This window comes from Natrix helvetica, assembly GCF_964273705.1.
Source record: "Natrix helvetica genome assembly, chromosome: 5".
NCBI classification, from domain to species: Eukaryota; Metazoa; Chordata; class Lepidosauria; order Squamata; family Natricidae; genus Natrix; species Natrix helvetica.
The window spans coordinates 74,013,509-74,035,890 of NC_138551.1; the positions used below are offsets into that span (position 1 = coordinate 74,013,509).

Below are 22,382 nucleotides of genomic sequence, written 5' to 3' on the forward strand. Positions count from 1 at the left end.
GGCAAGCTGTTCCACTGATTAATTGTTCTAACTGTCAGGAAATTTCTCCTCAGTTCTAAGTTGCTCCTCTCCTTGGTTAGTTTCCACCCATTGCTTCTTGTTCTACCCTCAGGTGCCTTGGAGAATAGTTTGACTCCCTCTTCTTTGTGGCAACCCCTGAGATATTGGAACACTGCTATCATGTCTCCCCTAGTCCTTCTTTCTCTTAAGCTAAACATACCCAGTTCCTGCAACCGTTCTTCATATGTTTTAGTCTCCAGTCCCCTAATCATCTTTGTTGCTCTTCTCTGCACTCTTTCTAGAGTCTCCACATCTTTTTTACATCGTGGCGACCAGAACTGAATGCAGTATTCCAAGTGTGGCCTTACCAAGGCATTATAAAGTGGTATTAACACTTCACGTGATCTTGATTCTATCCCTCTATTGATGCAGCCTAGGACTGTGTTGGCTTTTTTGGCAGCTGCTGCACACTGCTGGCTCATATTTAAATGGTTGTCCACTAGGACTCCAAGATCCCTTTCACAGTTACTACTACTGAGCAAGGTATCACCTGTACTGTACCTGTGCATTCCATTTTTGTTGCCTAAATGTAGAACCTTACTCTTATCACCATTGAATTTCATTTTATTAGATAGTCCCCAATGTTCAAGTTTGTCAAGATCCTTCTGTATCTTAAGCCTATCTTCTGGAGTGTTGGCTATTCCTGCCAGCTTGGTGTCATCTGCAAATTTGATGAGTTCCCCATTTATCCCCTCATCCAAATCATTGATGAAGATGTTGAAGAGTACTGGGCCTAAAACAGAGCCTTGGGGTCTGTTTTAATTTTGTTAATTTAATTTTGTTACTTGTAGAAAATGTTTTCCTGTTCCACTTTTTATATCCTCTGTTTTCAGAGAGCATCTATAGAATTTTTTAAATTTATGCTTAAGGCTATTCTTGACTTTTTCTTAGTTTATTAAGATAAATTTATAATTCTAGGTATGCGAATAGGTCTAAATGCTGCTAATGCCACAAAAAACCATTTATTTTTCCTTAACAAATAAAATTAGCTAAGTAATATTGCAGTAACATATTCTGAGTTTTTTTTTTGTTTAAGATTACAACATTACATGAAGCAAGCCATTGTCATTTAGAAAACGTGTTATGACTTAATGTAATGTGCAAACTAAACAATTATAGCTTATTCAAATAATAGATAAACTGTAACGTTGCAGTCTGTTAAGAGAACTCATTTAACCCAATTTCTATACAATTCCCATGAAGAAGATCTAGCAAGAATACTGAGCTGAAAGGTAGCATTCTTTAAGAATTGCATCTTTTCCTCCGCCTCCTCCCCTTTCTTCTTCATTAAGTAACATTGTGACTCCAAAAATTCATTCATGTTTTGCACTGTAGTGGATCTGGTATAAGTTGTATGTAGAAATGATCTTCGTATTCAGGAGGGAGACCACAAGTGGGACAACCAACATGAAAATGCTTCAGCCCACAGAATGGGGGATTACACAAAAGCACCTTCCTTAGTTTTTTGGAGACTAACAGAAAGGAGGGGAGAAATACTTTTAAGTCTTGCAACATTCTGTTAAAATAACATTACAATAAAGATGGAGTTTCTACCCCTAGTTGTGCTTCTTGTGCGAACTACCTTGCCAGGCTAACTGGTGGAGACTTAAATACTTTGATTTCTTTCCTACTCTCCAGAGTTGGTATTCAGCAGGTTCTGACCAGTTCTGGAGAACTGGTAGCGGAATTTTTGAGTAGTTCGGAGAACCGGTAAATACCACCTCTGACTGGCCCTGCCCCCATCTATTCTCTGCCTCCAGCTGATAGGGAGGAAATGGGGATTTTGTAATAACCTTCCCCTGGAGAGGGGAGGGAATGGAGATTTTACAGTATCCTTCCACTGCCATGCCCACCAAGCCATGCCTACAGAACCAGGAGTAAACACATTTGAATCCCACCACTGCTACTCTCCCTTTGGCAGAGAGCAGTTCTGTAAATGATTTCTTATTTAGTATGACCCTAGAGACAAGTTACACATAGCTTTAATTAGGAACTGATTTTTCAATCATTACACAAATCCTGATGATAGATCAGCTCCCTCAGATCTGGAATTTAGGAATTAAACTACACTAAACTACACTTTTATGACCATATCTGTCAATTCTACTCCCTATTTTTAAAAACTTCCTTGATTGGCAAGGATACAGAATGCTAATATTTAAACCACTATACTTCCTGAATCTCTCTCTATTTCTGTAAAAGGAAAATGTTTTAAATGTTCCTCTAGATTGAAACATGCATGTATTTCTCTATTGTACTGTGGGTTGTCTGTTCAGGAATTATCTTGTTTTGCCCTGCAGAAAATTTTGGGATACGTAGCAGCTCTTTCCAGGGGAATGGTTTTCTATTACAAATAAACTCACTTGACATGTTATGTTTCCTAGGAAGCTACAAATAAACATTTTTTAATGGATACACAGTGGAAGACAATGAAATTTGCTCTCATCAGCCAAATGGAATTGATTTTGAATAGCAGGGTGTATGTTTAAAATATGAAAGGACTAGAAAGCAAGTATATATTAAATTATTTCTGACATTCATTTATTTATTTATCAAACTACTAAGATGGTCTGGCTCCATAATAGTTTTGGATAGCATACAGGATTAAAAACAGTGGAAGGTATTATAACTAGTGAGAGAACAATAGACATCCAGGAGGAGCAATAAAATTGTAACTTGCTTCTTTCTCAAAGGGACCTAATATATATTTCCTAACCCAGGCCTGGGGGTTGGGGGCAGGGAGAGCTGGATTTTAAGGCTCAAAAGGTTAGGATAAAGACTAATGTGAATTTCTGCAGGTATAAGTACTTTTTGTCATGGTTGATAAAAAGTACTCACACACCCTTGAGGGATTCTATTACAGACGTAGTTTATCGTATGTATATATAAATTGGCATAGAAATCTCTTTATCCTTATTTGTGATCTCTCTCTCTTGAGAAGAGGGGGCTGACATACTGTAAACCCATTGAATTCATAGTTTTCACACTGCCAAGAAAAAGTCTGTTGCTACCCTCCTCCTCATTATTATTTCATTTCTCAAGTACCCTGTTGCTACAGCTATATTTACATGATACGTAGTCATTTCTATCACTGCAAAATAAAGATTTCAGCCAAGAGGGCACTGCTTCAGACCTCAAGCAATAGCTGAGGGCACACCTTAAGAAGTAGAAGGGAACTGTGATTCACCTAGAATTTTATTTCCCAGGCTTACTTTTTGTCATCAATTTCTTTTCCTCCCTCTCAGCCAGCCAGCCAGCCATCTTCCATCTCATAATGATTCCCTCACATTAGTATGTGCAGGAAAGCAGAAGGAAGCTGAGAACAGGTCAACGGGAGTGGCTTAGCTAAATCACAACTACGACAGAGAAGTGAATAGGTTTTCTAACCTGGAAAATGCTGGTTCCTACCTTGCCAGCTTTAATCCTTATATTTGCAGCCTCCAGTGAGTTCACATCTTCAGAATGCACTGGAGCAGAAGAAATGATATTTTTCTTCAATTGTAAACAATCCATAATCTGACACTTTACCTTCCCCAACCCAGTTGCTATGGTAGTAACATAGCTTTGATTTCCAGAGCCAGGACAGAATATAAAATTAAAGATTAAAATATTTTAGAATAATACTGAAATCATTTAACAATTAAAATATGGCACAAGAAATTTATATTGATGTTTAGGAAATTAAGATCCAACATGACTGCCAGGGATGTACATTCTTTATCTTAGAAGTAACAAAAGAGGTATCTATTGTGCATGCTTGCTCAATGAAACTTCAGTAGGGTGATAACTGAATGAGTGAACAGAATTTCATGCTGCTGTTCATATCAGTTTACAATACTCACCCATTGAAACATTAAATAGAAACAGAAATAATCACCCAACAAGCAAATTATACTCACTTATGAATACTTCACAACCTTTATGAAAAGATACCGTTGGTACCAACTAGACTTCTGGAGTGGGCTACAGTGAAGAATACCACAGAGAAGACCTGTATCTTTCCCCCAAAGTTCTCACTTCTCACATCTATGTAGTACCAACATCCAGACAATTAAAAAAATCAGTAAGGTGGAACATTTGAATAGCCAACAATATGAATGCTACAAAGTGAAGCTGATTTCCCTTTGTAATTCCTTTGTAACCTGGTCCTGGAAATTATGACAGGGCACTTATCATGTCTCCAATCTTCAATCTCTAGAGTTGGTTTTACAAGATACTGTGATTGCTGATATTTGCAGTTTAAAACTCAATACTTCCATGTTACTATAAAAAGGAAGATACTTTCTAATAGAAACTTATAGATATCATAATCTATTCTTTAATTTGGCATTCTTCAGATGTTTTGAGATTATATTTTATAATAATCATCATCATTCTCCTTGCTAACTGTATTTCTGCAAGTTGTAATCCTAATATCCTGAACAGAAATGTTCCAATGATACATTTTGGAATTAAAATTGAAATGAAATAGTTATGCTTATTCTGAATAAGACATTTTATATTTTAATCACTAATATCACAACTCCTCGGGTGTTAATGTAGCAGTGTATCCCGGTACTTACCAGAAAATGAAAAAAAAACCCCACACTTCATTGATAGCTATCAAATGAATCAAATCTGTTCTGCAACAAGATATTTCATGATTTTTCATTCCAACATGGAAAAAAATCTGATATGTGGTGTGCTGATACATTAAATGAATGCATATACTGTGTATGGATATGTGTGTGTGTGTGTGTACATACATACATACACATATAAAGAGATGAACAATGACCTTGAAATGAACCATATGTTAATCCTAGAAGTGTTAATGAGGTTGTAGAGTACGGGTAATGCTCTACTTACAACTGGTTGCTTAGAGACTGTACAAAGTTACGATCGACTCCCCCAAAAGCTATTTACAAAGTTTCCAAAGTTACAACAGCTGCACTCACACACCCTACAGTCACATGATCACATTTGGGGTGCTTGGCAATATCCCCCAGTCACAGTATTGCAATTTGCAATGTTTTTTTTTTTACTGATTTCTGGCAAAAAAGAAAAAAACATCTATTGAGAAAATTTGATTTGCTTAATGACCATGGCATTCACTTAAAGACCACCAGAAAAAGATGTTTAAAAGTTGTGTCCAGTCATGTGATTCCTCAACTTACCATATTTCTGGGCTCAATTATGGTCATAGCTGTATGTATGTTCATATTCCACCACAAGATACTTTCTTCCCTTGTGACAGCATATCTTCACCTATTATGATATAATAAATGAAAAGTAAATAGCAGATTGATGACATGAATAAGTGTCCCTGTGCAGCTTATGAACAAGCATTTTAATGTTCCATTTCTTTTACGGAATGGAAAACAGCTCAACTTTCTTGATTTCATTGGATCATGTTGCAGTTGCCTATGTTCACTCACCTTTTCTTTTTAGTCCTAATGATTTTAGTGTCTCTCATCTTCTGCTACCTGCACTTAATTGTAAGTGGCAATGAGAGGTCTTTTTCTTCTGAATCATGCAGCCAAGAATATATGGTCAAACAATTATCACCAGTAGACACTATAATTTCTTACCCTTGTGCAGAATTCATTTTGAGGATGAACAGTGGAAATTGAAAAGTTGGTGCATTGTGTATTGAAAAAAATGTGTATCTATAATCCAGGGGTGTCCAAACTTGGGAACTTTAAGACTTGTGGACTTCAACTCCCAGAATTCCCCAGCCAGCCATGCTGGCTGGGGAATTCTGGGAGTTGAAGTCCACAAGTCTTAAAGTTCCCAAGTTTGGACACCCCTGGTATAACCCTATGTTCCCACTACAACTAGTGGGTGTTATTTCTGAACAGACACACTTAGAAGTGCATGGTAAATAATAATCTTGTTCATATTGTACTTATTGAATCTAGTGTTGATATTTTTTTTTTAAAAGAGGACAATATTCTTAATAATGGAATAAAAAATAATTTTCTTTATACTCCCATCTATAGCTGGTCCATTGGAGTTGCCTCTTTTTGAATTGATACCATCACAGAAACAGGTGGTTTTTCATGGTGATCGCTTGCCATTTCAGTGTACAGCAACGTACCTTGACAATACGACACAAGTGCATTGGTATCATGACGGTCGCTTGGTTGAAACTGATGAGGAAAGAGGCATGTTTGTGGAGGAGACCATAATACACGACTGCTGTTTAGTTACCCGGTATGTATTTTCATTTATGTATTTATATATGTGTGTTATATGAGTGCAATTGTTTATGATGTGGTTTGAACACTGTGAATATTGGAAGTTGACAGGTAAGTTCCCCATCAGTATGTTGATAGAAAAACATTCTCATTTACTTACTTCCCTTCATAGTCACACAAAATATGAAGAAGTCAGTTTCTAACGGACCCAATGCATTTCACACAGGCAAAAACTTTGTTTAATTATTGAAATTTGTTACAGTATATGTGAATAATATCAAATAAAAACAGTCATCCGTAATCCCACTTAGAGCATCTATTGAAATGAATGTTCTTTGCTGTCTTCATGCAAAATCAGAAATATGGAAGATGGCAAACCTGCACTATATATTTCTTGCTCATCCTCAGAGTGACTCAGATCTCTCCAAATCCAGTTTAAAAGGGAAAATACTGATTTGTTTTTCCTCGCTGGGTGCTGATCTCAGTCTCTGCTTTCTGTATGTAGAGTAGTGTGTTTAATTAAGTGGTCAATAAAATATGTCCCAGGTTTTGTAAACTGAATATTAAAATACCCCACTGTCAGACTTTATAAATAAGTAATGGAATAATTCAGTTCTATTATAGAGTAGTTCTATAATCCAATTTTGGACAGGCTGTGCAATAATTTTGCATGAATAACTGTAGGGGAAAGGCAGACTTTTTTCTCACTGAATTATCTTATGTCAGTTATGATGTTGGTTTTGGTTTATATTAATCTAAAGATTTAGATTACAGATTAATCTATATTAATCTGGTTTTTAAAGCAGCGATTATGACTCAGATTATCTTGTTAAAATTAGCCATGGTATTAGAATACTACATGAACACAGTATCTCCTTAGATGCAGTAATCCACTGGTGGCTAGATAAAAAATAAAATAAAATAAAAAAATAGTTGAAAATAAAAAGGTAACTTAAAATGTACTTATTTTTCCTTATTGTTTGTTTATTTATACCACTGAACCATTTCTCCAGTAATGGTATTTTGCCTGGAATATTAGTAGATAAAATTAATCAGTTATTTTGTTCTTCACAAATAAATTCATCTCCCCATTACTTACAACTTTTGTAACTATCTTTTAGCATTTGCTTTCTAGATGAGATATCGGGGAGATATCTAAGTTCAGCAGCAGTCCCTGCTAATAATTCTCAAAAGCTATGTGCATTGGCAGCAGCTAACATAAATATGTTAGGATCCTGAATTATCATGGTTTATAAAGTTTATGTTGAATAATATGATCTTGGAGCTATGAGGAGCTGCCAGCCTGTTTTAATTTGTGTGTATTTTCTTCATATCAAAGGGTGACTATTATATTCGGAACATTTTTCAACTGTAGGACACTATAGTAATGAAATGGAGATGCTGAATTATATTCTTTATTCTTTATTATATGGTAATTATGTTTTGTACTCTACAGAAATGATTTGATGCACGTTTAAAAATGTCAAACATGGAACATGCTTAATATTGCAGGATGTTAACAAGAGAAATCAATTTGTGTAAAAAGATATGCTACATTCCAGCCTAATCACATTTACAGTAGTCTAATTGAAACCAGTTCTTTTAGGCTTGACTAAGTTAAGCCTTCTGAGAGGTCAGTGGATCTATTCCAAGATCTTCTGCTAAAATCAGATCAAGATTCAGTTAATGCTGATAATTTAATGGGTTCTGTCATCAACCAGTCCTTAAATTACAGGATTGTTAGTTACACTGACCTTAATTCCATTTTTGGAGCTGCACATTTTATTTATAATATAAGCCTAAACTACTGAACTGCTGGGTGCCTGTGTAGATCATGAACAATGTAGGAGAGAACCTTTTTTGACTAACAATTTTTATTCAGTGGCACAAGTTTTATCAGTTGTACCTCACGTCATCAGAAGCATAAAGTACAGCGATTTAAATATATCTTCCCAGGTTGCTCATTTTGTGCTCTCTCCAATATTCCACAATATTGACTACATTTAGATATTTATTTATTACTCAATAATATGATATTTTATAGTATACTATAATTATTACAGTACAATATGACATGATATAAATATAATTTATATTTGTAAATATCTACTATACTATAATATTATTTATAAATATAAATATATAAATATATTTTATGTTACTTTATTGTACATATTCTTATTACTCTTTAGACCATATTGTGCTGCTCCAGTGTGTGTGTGTGGTGTGTGTGTGTATGTGTATATACAGGTAGTCCTCAATGTCCATTCCCAATTGAGCCCAGCATAATGTTGCTAAGTGAGAAATTTGTTGTGAGTTTTGCCCCATTTTATGACTTTTCTTGCCACGTTTGTTAAGTGATTCACTGCCGTCGTTAAATTAGTAACATCATCGTTAAGTGAATTCAGTTTCCCCATTGACCTTGCTTGTGAGAAGGTTGGAAAAGAGGATCACATGACCCCGAGACCCTGCAGCCTTCCATAAATGTGAGTCAGTTGTCAAGCATCCAATTATCGCACGACCACGGGGACACTGCAACGGTCATGAGTGTGAAAAATGGTTGTAAGCCCCTTTTTTCCGTGCCGCTGTAACTTCAAATGGCATGTGGAAGAGACTTTCATCCTGCAGTGGATAGACAATGGCTACAATGATACATACGTGTGTGTGTGTGTGTGAGAGAGAGAGAGAGTGAGAGCAGGGGGGAGCGAGAAGTGTTCTGTGATTGGATGTTGTACTGCATTTGGCTTTATGGCTGTAATTAGCAATTGTTGATGTCTTTATTATGGTGATTATATAAATAAATGTGCTTAAATTACAATGACTTGGGAACAGGTAGGACCACCAGTTTACTCCTCTCTTGGTATTCCTGTAGCTGGTTACCCTTATTTGTACCGTACATGCAGGCATTTTGGGGTGATAACTAACATTACACTTCAGAATTCTGCTGATTATTTTTAAAGCAATGGGTTATAATTCATAGTTCAAACTGATACATTATTATAGTGCTTTTGATATCTGAAAAAAAAAACAATTTAACTCTATAAAGTTCCAATTAGGGAGGTATTTTCAGGTCACCCTTAATTATAGCTCCATATATAATCTAATTTAAGTTTTTCTTTTAGTGTTGTCATAGAAACTAGGGAAGTATTTACTGTAGACTTGATTGTTTAATATGTATAGGCACTTTTTTATATTTCCCAATCCAGTGGATTATTGGAAAGAAGTAATGTAAAGACTCTCGGGATTTAGTTTGCCTATCTTTGCCTATCTGCATTGGTAAGATAAATCAGCAAGAAACAAAATAGAATGGGACCAAATTGAGGGTGGTTCAAAACTAGTCCCTTCTCCTAAAAAGTTTAAGTTTAAAAATTGACAGGATCCATCCAGGTGTTTCAGAGAAAAGAAATTACAATTTCCCCCCACTTCGGGAAATTCAAATGAGCAGGAACCATGGAATGTTGTTGATGGCTTCATTCTAAGTGAGTGATGGTGAAACTATAACACACTTGTCAAAGGTGACATGCCATGATCATATTCCAGGGTGATATGGCAGCATTCACCAATACCCAACACCAGCTATTCCCCAAAGCTTGCCCCATTCTTGTGCAATTTTTGGAAGCTTCAAACCCAAGAAAGGGTTGTGTGTTTCTGAAATGCCACTTTCTGAATGACAGTGGGCTGAAGTCAAAGCCTCTACTTCCTCATTGCTGCCTCATTGCAACTGCTGAGTGCATTGTTTAAGGTGGTTTAGCTAGAGGGAAGATTACAAAATTGTTTATCTTTTATTTGATCTGTGTGCGTGTGTCCATGTGTGTGTGTGCATGTGTGCATGCATCGGGGTGGGGTGGGGGAAGCAGAGTCAAGTTAGGCATTTTTTAAAATTTTGACACTTTTAAGCCCAGCCTCCTGGTCACATGATCTGGTCCAGAACGCATAAGCTCAGTCTGTTCCCCCTAGTATACTCAAACATAGAAGAAAAGTGCAACTGGGATGTAATTAGAAACACACACACACACACACACAAATGCCACGAAGGCATCCATCCTACGTTTTCTAAGGTTGATCGACATAGCAACTTTGGTAGTATTTTCCTTGTATCCCAGAGCTGGAGAAGTCTCCTGTTGTCTTAAATCTTGCTGTGTCACAGCACACCTTACCAAGAACTTAACAACTCGGTTGCTGTTCATGCATTTGTAATACATGATGCTATAAGGCCGTGATGGCGAACCAGTGGGCATGTGAACTCAACTCCGGCGTGCATGTATGTGCCGGCTAGCTGATTTTCGGGCCTTCTGGGCCCACCAGAAGTCAGGAAACAGCTGTTTTCGGCCTCTGGTGGGCCTCCGTGGGGGTGGGGAAGGCCATTTTTGGCCTCTCCAGGCTCCTAGAAAGGGTCTGGAGCCTGGGGAGGCCGAAAAACGGGTCTACCGTGTCATCATGTGCCAAAAGCAGGGTGAGCACGGTGTGTGTGTGTTGCACACATGCACAGGGGGAGAGCACATAGAATTATGGGTGTAGGCACATGCACACGTGACACACCTCCCCCCCCCGCACTCTCCCACTTTTGGCACGTGATGGCAAAAAGGTTAGCCATTACTGCTATAAGGGGAGTGTTTAATGGTTGCTTTGGGCTTGAATATAATCAATCATAGGAAAAGCCTCCAACAATTGCCATGCAAGATGAGTCCTAGGGCACTGTATGGTCCAGATGTACCTTCCAGTGTTATTTTTATTCATTTTTATCTAAAAGAATTTCTCCTTCCATCTTAGTGATCATAGGGTGGCAGCAAAGAGTTTGTTGTTCTTTAATACAGCATAGCCTCAATCGGCCAAAGTACTCTGGTTTACATTGGGCTGCTTTTGAAGAGCATGGAGAAATTAGTGCAGCATGCGGCAGCTTGAATAATTACAAGCACCCCCTATAGAACACCAGTACTTTGACAGTTGCGTTGCTTGTCAGCTGGCCAATTTGGTTGTCACCTTTAAAGCGCTTCGTATTTGGATATCTGTAGGACTCTGAATTCCAGATGATACCTGCCTATTCAACAATGTAGAGTGGCCCTGTCTACAGTGCGATTTCTACAGATCACAAAAGCGAGCCTTTCCCAATCACTGCCCCATTTCTATTGGCACAATATTTCCCCAGATGGTTCTTCCCTTCCTGTTTTGCTTTTCCGTCAGGAAGGCTATTCCATCTTAATAATTCCATTAAGTTTTGGGGACTGGGATGCTTGTTCTGTATAGCAGGAGAAGATCTTTTGATTTCTGGTTACATTAGCAATTGTTCGAATGTTATATGTAATTTAAGTAACACCTCCAACTTTTTTTCCCTTTTATTATATTGTGTTTAATATCAAGTATGGTAGTTACAGAGTACAGGTCATCCTTGGGTTATGACTACTCACTCAGTGATTGCTGAAAGTTACACCAGTGTTGTAATGAGGGGGAATTATGACTGATCGGTGAAGTTGTGACTATTGAAGAAGACTCTCTGCAATCACATGATTGCAATTCCAGCACTTGGCAATGGGCTGACAATTACAATGGTTGCAATATCCTGTGGTCATGTCATTACTATTTGTTACTTGCTCTTACCAGCTTTCCACAAGCCAAGTCAAGGGAGAAGTCAATAAGAGGTTACAAGTCTCTCCCATTCCCCCTGCTTTTATGTCCAACCATGGCATCTACCTACCCCTGTGTTCCATAGTACCTGTGCTGTGTAGTGCCCACCTGCAGAATTGCCCACCTGTGCTTCATAGTGCCCATTTTTGGCACCCCTCCCCCTGTAGTTCTTGCTTGCCAGCCTGCTTGCCACCGATTCCTCATCTTCCCCTGTCACAGCCACATGAAGTCTTCCCATAACAGTCCTGGGGTTAAGGAAGTAACCAGGACTTCGGGCATTGCCATTGTTAGGTGGCGTGGTCATCTGACATCACACTTTATAACTGTGTTGCTTAGGAACAGAAATTATGATCCATTGCAACCCAAGTTCTACCTGTAAATCATTATAATTAAGATTTGTCATGATTGGAGCATATTATAAGCCCAGTAAAATAAATGTATAAGCAATAGCGGTATTTGTGTTCCTCAGATAGAGTCAATGAAGTAATGTTCTTGGGGTTCTGAAGTTTGTGAGGAACATATTAAGTTGTGAGATCATTTTTTAAAAATTAATCAATTGGCCACTAGAGGGCAGCAAAGAGTAGGTAGGTTCAGTGTACTTTGGCTGCTTTTTAAAATTTCCTTTAGATTTTTAACACACACTTTTTCCCCCCTACTAAACCTCAAGGTAACAAACATATTCCTTTCTCTTCTTATTTTCCATACTACAACAATCCTAGGAGGTGAACTGGGCTGAGAGAGGGTAATTGATCCAAAGTCACCCAGCTGGTTTTTCATGCCTAAAGTGGGACTATAGTCACAGTTTCTTGGCTTCTAAGCCTGGAGTCTTAACCAATGCGCCCAACTGACTCTCACCAGAATTTCTTGTTATGCATTCAAAATGTAATCCCTGGATAATGTTATTGAAGAGATTGAGGTTAAGAAAATATTTTATTGCAAAGATGATTCTACCCTTCAAAATACTTTGAATGAAGTAGCTGCAGAGGTGGGATTCAGCCGGTCCTCTCCGGTTTGGGTGAACCAGTAGCGGCGGCTGCGCCGATGGAATGCGTGAACACTGTGCATGCGCAGAAGGCAGTGCACATGCGCAGACACGGCACGTGTGATCACATTTGCAAACCGCTAGGAAAGGGAAGTGAATCCCACCGCTGAGTAGCTGCATAAACTGGGATTCAAGCCTCTTTTGTAACCAGAGCATGCTGAATGCAGAAGCCCTGTACCCACCCTGTAGCTTAGCCCATATAGAACTGGTGTCCAAGATAAGGAATGATAGGAACATTTATCAGATGCTTTGGGTTGCACTATACACCAATTAAGACAGCAGCTTCTTTCAAGTCAGTCAAGGAATCTACTCATGGGATGAGAAAAAAAGACGAAGAAAGTGTCTGTGAAAGCTAAAGTTCTGATGCCCATCACAGTCAAAACAGAACTGTAGAAAAAGCTCCTAGCCTAGTAACTGGATAGAAAATGGTGTTCCAGAAGAGATCTGATAGACCAACCAAAATTAATTGGCAAAACAAATCATTGACACCAACTAGGTCTTCAAGTAACCTCTTTTAGAAACGCTAGGATGACCCTATACTGTTTCAGACAAACGGCTATCCAACATCTTCTTAAAGATTTTCAGTGTTGGGGCATTCACAACTTCTGGAGGCAAGCTGTTCCACTGATTAATTGTTCTAACTGTCAAGAAATTTCTCCTCAGTTCTAAGTTGCTTCTCTCCTTGATTAGTTCCCACCCATTGCTTCTTGTTCTGCCCTCAGGTGCCTTGGAGAATAGTTTGACTCCCTCTTCTTTGTGGCAATCCCTGAGATATTGGAACACTGCTATCATGTCTCCCCTAGTCCTTCTTTTCATTAAACTAGACATACCCAGTTCCTGCAACTGTTCTTCATATGTTTTGGTCTCCAGTCCCTTAATCATCTTTGTTGCTCTTCTCTGCACTCTTTCTAGAGTCTCCATATATTTTCTACATCGTGGAAACCAAACCTGAATGCAGTATTCCAAGTGTGGCCTTACCAAGGCATTATAAAGTGGTATTAACACTTCACGTGATCTTGATCCCTCTGTTTATGTAGCCTAGAACTGTGTTGGCTTTTTTGGCAGTTGCTGCACATTGCTGGCTCATATTTAAATGGTTGTCCACTAGGACTCCAAGATCTCTCTCACAGTTACTACTATTGAGCAAGGTACCACCTATACTGTACCTGTACATTTTGTTTTTGTTGCCTAAATGTAGAACCTTACTCTTTACACCATTGAATTTCATTTTATTAGATAGTGCCCAATGTTCAAGTGTGTCAAGATCCTTCTGTATCTTTAGCCTATCTTCTGGAGTGTTGGCTATTCCTGCCAGCTTTGTATCATCTGCAAATTTGATTAGTTCCCCATTTATTCCCTCATCCAAATCTTTGATGAAGATGTTGAAGAGTATTAGGCCTAAAACAGAGCCTTGGGGTACTCCACTGCATACTTCCCTCCATGTAGATGCTATTCCATTGAGGACTACACGTTGAGTGCAGTTGGTCAGCCAGTTACGAATCCATCTGGTGGTGATGCTGTCCAACCCACAGTCTTCTACTTTATCTAGTAGTAGGTTATGGTCTACCTTATCAAAAGCCTTACTGAAGTCCAAGTAAACTATATCGACGGCATTCCTCTGGTCCACTAATTTTGTCACATTATCAAAGAATGCAATAAGATTAGTCTGGCATGATTTGTTTTTGACAAACCCATGTTGGCTTTTGGCTATTATTTTGTTTGCTTCTAGGTGTTCGCGAAGTCATTGCTTGATTATCTTTTCCAGAATCTTTCCTGGTATTGAAGTTAAGCTGATAGGTCTGTAGTTTCCTGGATCTGTTTTTTCCCCCTTTTTTGAAGATGGAAAAAAATAGATTAGATCCTTTGATTTTCACATCCCCAAAAACAGAGCCAATATAGAGCCAGTTTGTGGTTAAGCTGCTGCATTAGAAACCAGAAAAGTATAGGAAGTCCTTGGGCTACAACCACAATTAAGTCCATTTATGTTACTAAGCAAAACATTTGTTGTGAGTTTACCCCATTTTATGACCTTTCTTGCTACAGCTGTTAAGTGAATCATTGCAATTGTTAAGTTACTAGCATGGTTGTTACGTGAATCTCTCTTCCCCACTTGACTTTGCTTGTCAGAAGGTTGCAAAAGCTGATTCCATAACCCCTGGACACTGCAACCGTCATAAATGTGAACCAGCTGCCAAACAACTGAATTTTGATCCCAAAATGCTGCATGGTCGTAAGTGTGAAAAATGGTCCAAAGTCACTTTTTTCAGTGCCATTGTAACTTTGAACGGTCGCTAAATTATTGTAAGACGAGGACCACCTGTATGAGTTTTAGTTCTTCCTTGGGGAAAGATGACTTTGGGGCAGGATGGTTGTTGTGGGGAACTTGTGTATCATTTTGAGTTGTGCAAACTAAAGGATAGATATAAATACAATAGCAACAGCAATAACAACAGCAACATCTATACCACAACATAATTACTCCCCGCAGAAAAGAAACACATGGCTTTGTGATACAGATGAAATTGGAGAAATGTCCTCTGGACACTGAAGATAAAAGGGTTAAAAAGAATTTCCGAAGCTTGTTTAAACTAGCTTTGGAGCAGAAGTACAATACTTACTTTTTCCGGAGCTATCATTTAAAGAGAATGATTATAATTATGCTCCCTATGCTGCGCATACACAAACGCACACTGCCATCCATTCAAATGGTTTTTACATATGCATTTTCAACTCAGCACAATTATGCTTGACAAATGCTTCGAATTTATTATATTTATTTGATAAACATAAATATTTAAGCAAAACTCACAGACAAAGCTCACTTTTATTGTAATAATGAAACAGATTTATAAACTCATGTTCCATCCCGCAATATTTTTATTTGGTTATGCATCTTTATCTAATTATTGATTCAAGAAGAAGCTTTCAATTTATACATAGTTCACATTTTTACATTTTGGCACATAATAGTGTTTTCATTGTGTTGAACTGCCAGAGTTGTTTAGCAGTTACATAATACTGGTATTGAAACTATGTGTTTCCATTACAAGGTATCCACAAATTTTTAAAGCATTTGAAAATAATTTATACTTGATATGTATGGTAAACATGTTACAATTAGCCAAAGTCCATGTATACTTGTTTACTATATCATTTCAAAATACATTATTGCTTATAAAAAGTATGTAGTTGGCCCTTGATGGGAATATAAATCTGTTTCAAATTGCTTGAAGCAGATTTTTGAGAAGGGCAAACAGATATAAAGGTAAGTATGCTAGATTTTGTACAGTTTGTTTATTTATTTTGTTTAAGCATTTTTTTCAAAAGTAGTAGTTAGGCAATATTTAAATGGAGTTGCAATCAGTACAGTTTAAAATATGTAAATATTCTTGTGTTTACTAGATTATTCTCTTTGTTGATGAAAAATGTGAATGATGGCAAACATCCAACTGCAATATTTTTATACTATGTACAGCAAAGAATACATTTCTTTATTGCATTCTTATTTTTCAACACATTCATTTCTTTCAGGGGCTAAATTCACAGCCTGCACCAAAGTCACAATCCTTTGGAGGTTTTTACTTGGATTGAGATTTCAATAATTTCACTAAAATAATTTGGATTTGTTCTATGTTATGATCTATCTTTCAAAAATAAATTGCAAAAGTTAAATTTCAATGCAACAATTACCTTACATCTTTTTTAAAGTGCACATCAGCTATAAGGATTGGGTGATAGCAGATAAAACCCATTATTTTTGAAATATGTCAGCTTATGTTCATAACTGGATACTCTAAGACAGACTTCAAGCCTAATCATGTAGTCTTTCAACTGATATGAAGCTGTAATGATAATTGTAGTCAGAGCTCTTCGTCAAAGAGAACAAAATCTTGCCAAAATCATGTTACTCTACATGGCTGGATGGTATTATTGTTCTATGCTGACATATGGTTAGAATTCTCAGGTACATTCTCCCCATTACCTAAGAAGACTAAAATTACTTTCAGTCACTCAGTGGCTATGACTGTTTTGCTAACCATATATGCCTTATATTCTGCAACATATGTGAAGATTTTCTGATTTAAAAAATATAGTATATAACAGTACAGGCAATCTAGTTTGGTGGAGAAGTTAATGTCTTCACTAGCAGCATACTGTCAACAAAAGAGAGAAATTTTAAGACTTTGAAGCCAAAATAACTTTAAACTTCGCTCACACAGAGAGGGACTCCTCTGGGTGCCGTCCACTAGGCTGTATCAGCGGGCGACGCCTAGGGGAAGGGCCTTCTCTGTGATGGGCCCGACCCTCTGGAATGACCTTACCCCTGACATCAGAATGACTACGGACCTCCGCTCCTTCCGTCAGAAACTCAAAACCCACCTGTTTCAGCTAGCCGGCCTGGCCTAATTCCAGCTTTCCCACCTCAGTTTTATTTTTAAATTTTATGATTGGTTTTATGCTCTTAAGTTTTTAATTTTTATAAATTCGTACAGGGGCTATTTAATCTAATTTTAGCTATGTATATACTATTGTTTGTATGGTTTTTTAAATTTATACCTGTACACCTCCCCGAGTCCCTTCGGGGAGAGGGGGCGGTCTAGAAATCAAATAAATTAAATTAAATTAATTAGTTAAATATTGAACTTCTAAAGCAGCTTTAGAAAATGTGTAAATCCTACACACTATTTTATTACTATCTCTATTCCGTGTTGAAAATTTGTGGCAAAACCAGCAACAAAAATAAGTATTATTTATTATAAATATTATTGTAATCCAATAAGCTGCCAGTGTCTCTGGGGTAAGTAATCAGCTAAGAGTAGTCATGTAGCAAAATGCTACATGGAGACATGGAGATTGCCTGTGTAAATAATGCAACATTTTTCAAATACCAATGCTGTCCTTCCTCAGATGAAACTAGTTAAGATGTGCGATAATCACATGAAGCCAAGATTCAATGATTTAAGCTCAGCTAGGTGGCAGCATCTATCCAGAATAGGGACAGTTGAACCCAGTGAGTCCTTGGGTGAGAGAACTGTGTAAAATCTAAGAGCTTTAATCAAGAGTGAGAAGCCAAAAATGCATTACAGGAGAAGGCAAAGCAAAAAGAATTCCTAATCAAAGAGAATATTTGTTGCTTGGGGTTGAATGAGAGGTCCTTGGTGCATCCGGGCTTGGTTGTTTCTTGCAGATGTTTCATTGCTCAAACTATGTAACGTCATCAGTAGTAGTCAGTATACCTAGTTTGGGCAATGAAACATCTGCAAGAAAACAACCAAGCTCAAAGAGCAGCAAGGACCCTTCAGAAAGACGTCCATATTTTTGCCAAAAAAGTACATGGATGTATCTATGACATCAACATGAGTTGATCCTGACTTGAAGAAGTCTTGACTTCACAGCCCTTATATCTAATAATATTTGATCTAAACACAAGTAGTTGGTAAGTGTTTATATATGCAAAAGTCAATGATGATAATGTCCCCCAGTCTGGAATCCTGGGCATGGACAGTAAAGTTTGGGAAAGGAGATAAGGGAAGAAAGAGTCACAATGTCAACTCTCAGCGCTGTCATGGGAGACGAAGGGGAGTGCATTCCACATGTACTGTCGGCTGGAGTCGGATCTCAGATTACTGCAGCTGGCTTGGGAGGGGTGAATCTTGTAGGAGAATGTGATCTATGACACAGACTGAGGGGAGGGAAGGAACAAGGGTAAAGGTTAGCAATGAATCAGACAAAACAGAGACTTGACTGCGAACAGACCTTGCCTAATGGTGTTCGTAATAAATGACTAGTTTTGTATTGAAAACTTGATTCGATACTTATGAATCAATTAGGGCGTTTTTAGGAAATCTGTCACACAACCTGTTTTGTGAACTACTGAATTCCAACGTTTTGCCTCATGGATTTATCTGAAACACATTTTAGGTAATATCTGAAGTAGGTAAGCTAGCATTTTTAGAAAATGCATGTGATAAGACCTAATCCAATAAGATGAGATCAACAATGTCAGTAACATACTGAATTATTAATCATATGTTGGTCTGGATAAGAATGTTTTGATTTGTCATGTAATGAAAGAAAATCATGAATCAAATCTGCATTTTTGGTAGCATTTCTGATAACATGTATGAGTATTCAAAAATATAAGCTTTCTATTTCCTTCATTCTGTTGTAAAGTAAGTATATCATTGTCTTTCTAATTGGCTTTTGAACAAAATCATGCCATGGATGGATGGATGGATGGATGAATATGGTAGATAGATAGCAATAGCACTTACATAATGCTTCACAATGCTTTTACAGCCCTCTCTAAGCGGTTTACAGAGTCAGCATCTTGCCCCCAACAATCTTGAGTCCTCATTTTACCAACTATGGATGAAAGATGGAAGGCTGAGTCAACCTTGAGCCTGGTGAGCTTCGAACTGTCAAATTGCAGGCAGCCGGTAGTCAGTAGAAGTAGCCTGCAATACTGTATTCTAACCACTGTGCCAGGTAGGTAGGTGGGTAGGTAGGTAGATAGATATATAGATAGAGCTAGATAGATGATAGATAGATAGATGATAGATAGATAGATGGATGGATAGATAGATAGATAGATAGATAGATAGATAGATAGATAGATAGATAGATAGATAGATAGATAGATAGATAGATGATAGATAGATGATAGATAGATGATAGATAGATAGATAGATAGATGGATGGATGATAGATAGATAAATTAAATATTCTGCTTCTCCCATCTGGGAGATTCTTAATTTTTGCTCCAAGGTACTATATCTGATGATTCAGCAGACTCACCCAAGAGTTTGTGTGATTTTTGCTTCCGTAGAAATAGTAGAGAATGGAGCAGAGATGGAGTAGAATGCAGCTGTAGGATATTTTTTGGGTAACAGCTAATTGACAATTTCTCTGCCAAGTGATAACAGCGTATCTTTCAGGCCATGCTGTGTTTCTGGCTGACTGAAATAGTGATTGTCTGAAAATTAAGACAATCAAGTGAAGGCTACATTCTGCCTTTCCTTTGATAATGATGGGTAGCACTTAACTTAGAAGATTGCATTTCTAATTAAAAGCTGCATTTTAGCTGACCAAAGGCTTTATGTTGAACCTCAGCACATATGACAATTTAAATCTACACATACACAAAAAGTCAGCATTTTTGAGTTGATGTGCCTCTTGCCTAGGATTGCACCAATACCCAATCAATTTAATTGTAATAACTCATTATTGCACGAGTTTCCTTTTGAATAATGTATTACAGGTAGACCTCTCGACCACAATTGACCCCAACATTTCTATTGTTAAGTGAGATATTTGTTAAGTGAGTTTTGCCCCATTTTATGAGCTTTCTTGCTCATTTGTTAAGTGAATCGCCAGTTGATAAGTTAGTTGTTAAGTGAATCTAGCTTCCTCACTGATTTTGCTTGTAAGAAGGTCACAAAAGGTGATGACATCATCATCATGGGACAGAGTAACGGTCATAAATATGAACTGTTGCCAAGCATCTGAATTTTGATCACATGATCATGGGGATGCTACAAAGGTCATACGTGAGAAAAACGGTAATAGATCACTTTTTTCCATTTTTGAATGGTCATTAAATGAACTATTGTAAATTGAGGGAGTGGTGGCGGGAGATAATGTAATTTATTTTCCTGTTCTGCCAGAATCCTCTGGTTTTGCCAAAGGCAGTTATGTCAATTTTTTTCCTTGGGGAATGAAAAAGTCAGTGAACTCCGTGAGTTTCAACTAGCTTTTGCACTTATTCTTTATTATATTGCTTTCTTTTACTAGTGATATTTAAATGACCATCAGATTGCAAATAATCACTGCAAGTATCCTATTGCAAAACAAAAAAGAAGCAGCTTTGCAGAGCAAGGCTGAAATAGTCTGCTTAATTAGTTATATATAGTTGCACTGATTAAAATGTATTATTCTAAGGGAAAATACTTTACCCCAGATTAGTCATTTAAAAGAGTTTGAATTGAATGCCTGCATTTGGCAATGGTCAATTCTGTAGGCTACAGTTCAACATCATAATGGTTTTCCTGAATTAATTTCCACTGTACATTATTGAACAATTTCTGTCATGCCAGATACTGAGTTTAAGCAAGACGGCAATTATGCAGGGATTTTTATTAGCACATGAAAAAGGAAGCATCACCTCTTACAACTACAAATATTAAAGACAGATTTAGTCTTACTGTAACTGCTCAAGATAGTGATGAAACATTTTACAGAGATGTGCTGGAACATCTTTTGATGTTCAAGTTTGGTCCTGCACAGCTTTTTCTCAAGTTGATATCTACCTACCTACCTACCTACCTACCTACCTACCTACCTACCTACCTACCTATCTATCTATCTATCTATCTATCTATCTATCTATCTATCTATCTATCTATCTATCTATCTATCCTATCTATCTATCCTTTAAATCCTACTTCTTAAAGATGGACAGTTGGATCCCAAACCTGGAGATAACAAAGCAAGTCATTTCCTATGAGCAGTTAAACAAAACAACAGACTCTGTGTCAGCCTTTTGAAGTAGGCAAGATTGAGATATAGAAGTAGCAGGGTTTTCAAGACCGTCGTTTCTTCTTTAGAGGGTAAAATAATAGAATCCTATCAGACAGTATTGCTTTGAATTTATTTCTCAAGTATTCTACTTTCTCAGGACTGAGTTGTCTTTTCTCTACTCTTAATAGTTTCTGTACTCTTCCCACTTTCTAAGGTCGAGTCTACTTTCTTTCATACTCTGTATTTCAGGGGAACAAAAAGAGAAGATTGTAAAAGAGAAACAAGGCCATTTTCAGCAAAGAGGCAGAGAACATATACAGTGCCTGGGTCCTGAAAAAACCCTATTGTTCAGCTATTAGGAACTGAAACAGATGCTAAGGGAATTTATTTGCTTGTGAAATGGCGGGCTGTCTTTAGCTCAAAAATATACAAGAGAATTTCCAAAACTTACAAAGTCCATTAACAAATATCATTTTCTAGTAATCCACATAGGGGTATATGATATTGCAAAGAACATCTACTTTATCACAATGTACGTTGAAAATCTAGGAAGAAAACTCAAGCACAATTGCAAATAATTCCAAAAGCAATGGAAAACCATGGAAAAAGTCAGTATGAATTATAGTACACAAAAAGTATTAGCAAAAATCAGAAAATGAAAAAAATATACAGAGGGGAAAATGTGTCAATTTATTTATAACTGCTGCAAAGAAGTTTGGAAGCCGTTTCTTTGTTTTTTGTTCTGGTTCCTTTCTCTTTTATTATTTACTTAACTTGTCCTTTCCTTCTTCAGAAGTATTTTTACTCAGTAAAGACATTTAATAAGATTAATAAAAAGGATACAGATGGAAAAATAATCTGTGGATAAGATCATGGCTGCTGAAAAGAGCACAGGGCCTTTTACTGCCCCTGGATCTGTAAACAATTATTTAAAATTCTGGTAGTGATAGAGGCTCTGC

General features: G+C 37.3%; 1 protein-coding gene across 4 annotated transcripts in view; it reads left to right on the forward strand.

Annotated features, from left to right (window-relative positions):
• ADGRA1 (adhesion G protein-coupled receptor A1) overlaps positions 1-22,382 on the forward strand; it is a 426,992-nt gene that overhangs the window by 167,909 nt on the left and 236,701 nt on the right. For 3 of the 4 annotated variants that reach the window (XM_081953900.1, XM_081953901.1, XM_081953903.1), the window contains exon 7: positions 6,042-6,255. The exons of the other annotated variant lie outside the window; for it this stretch is intronic. In XM_081953900.1, the coding sequence (XP_081810026.1) occupies positions 6,042-6,255 (214 nt within the window). The remainder of the gene's footprint in view (positions 1-6,041; positions 6,256-22,382) is intronic. 4 annotated transcript variants of the gene reach the window in all.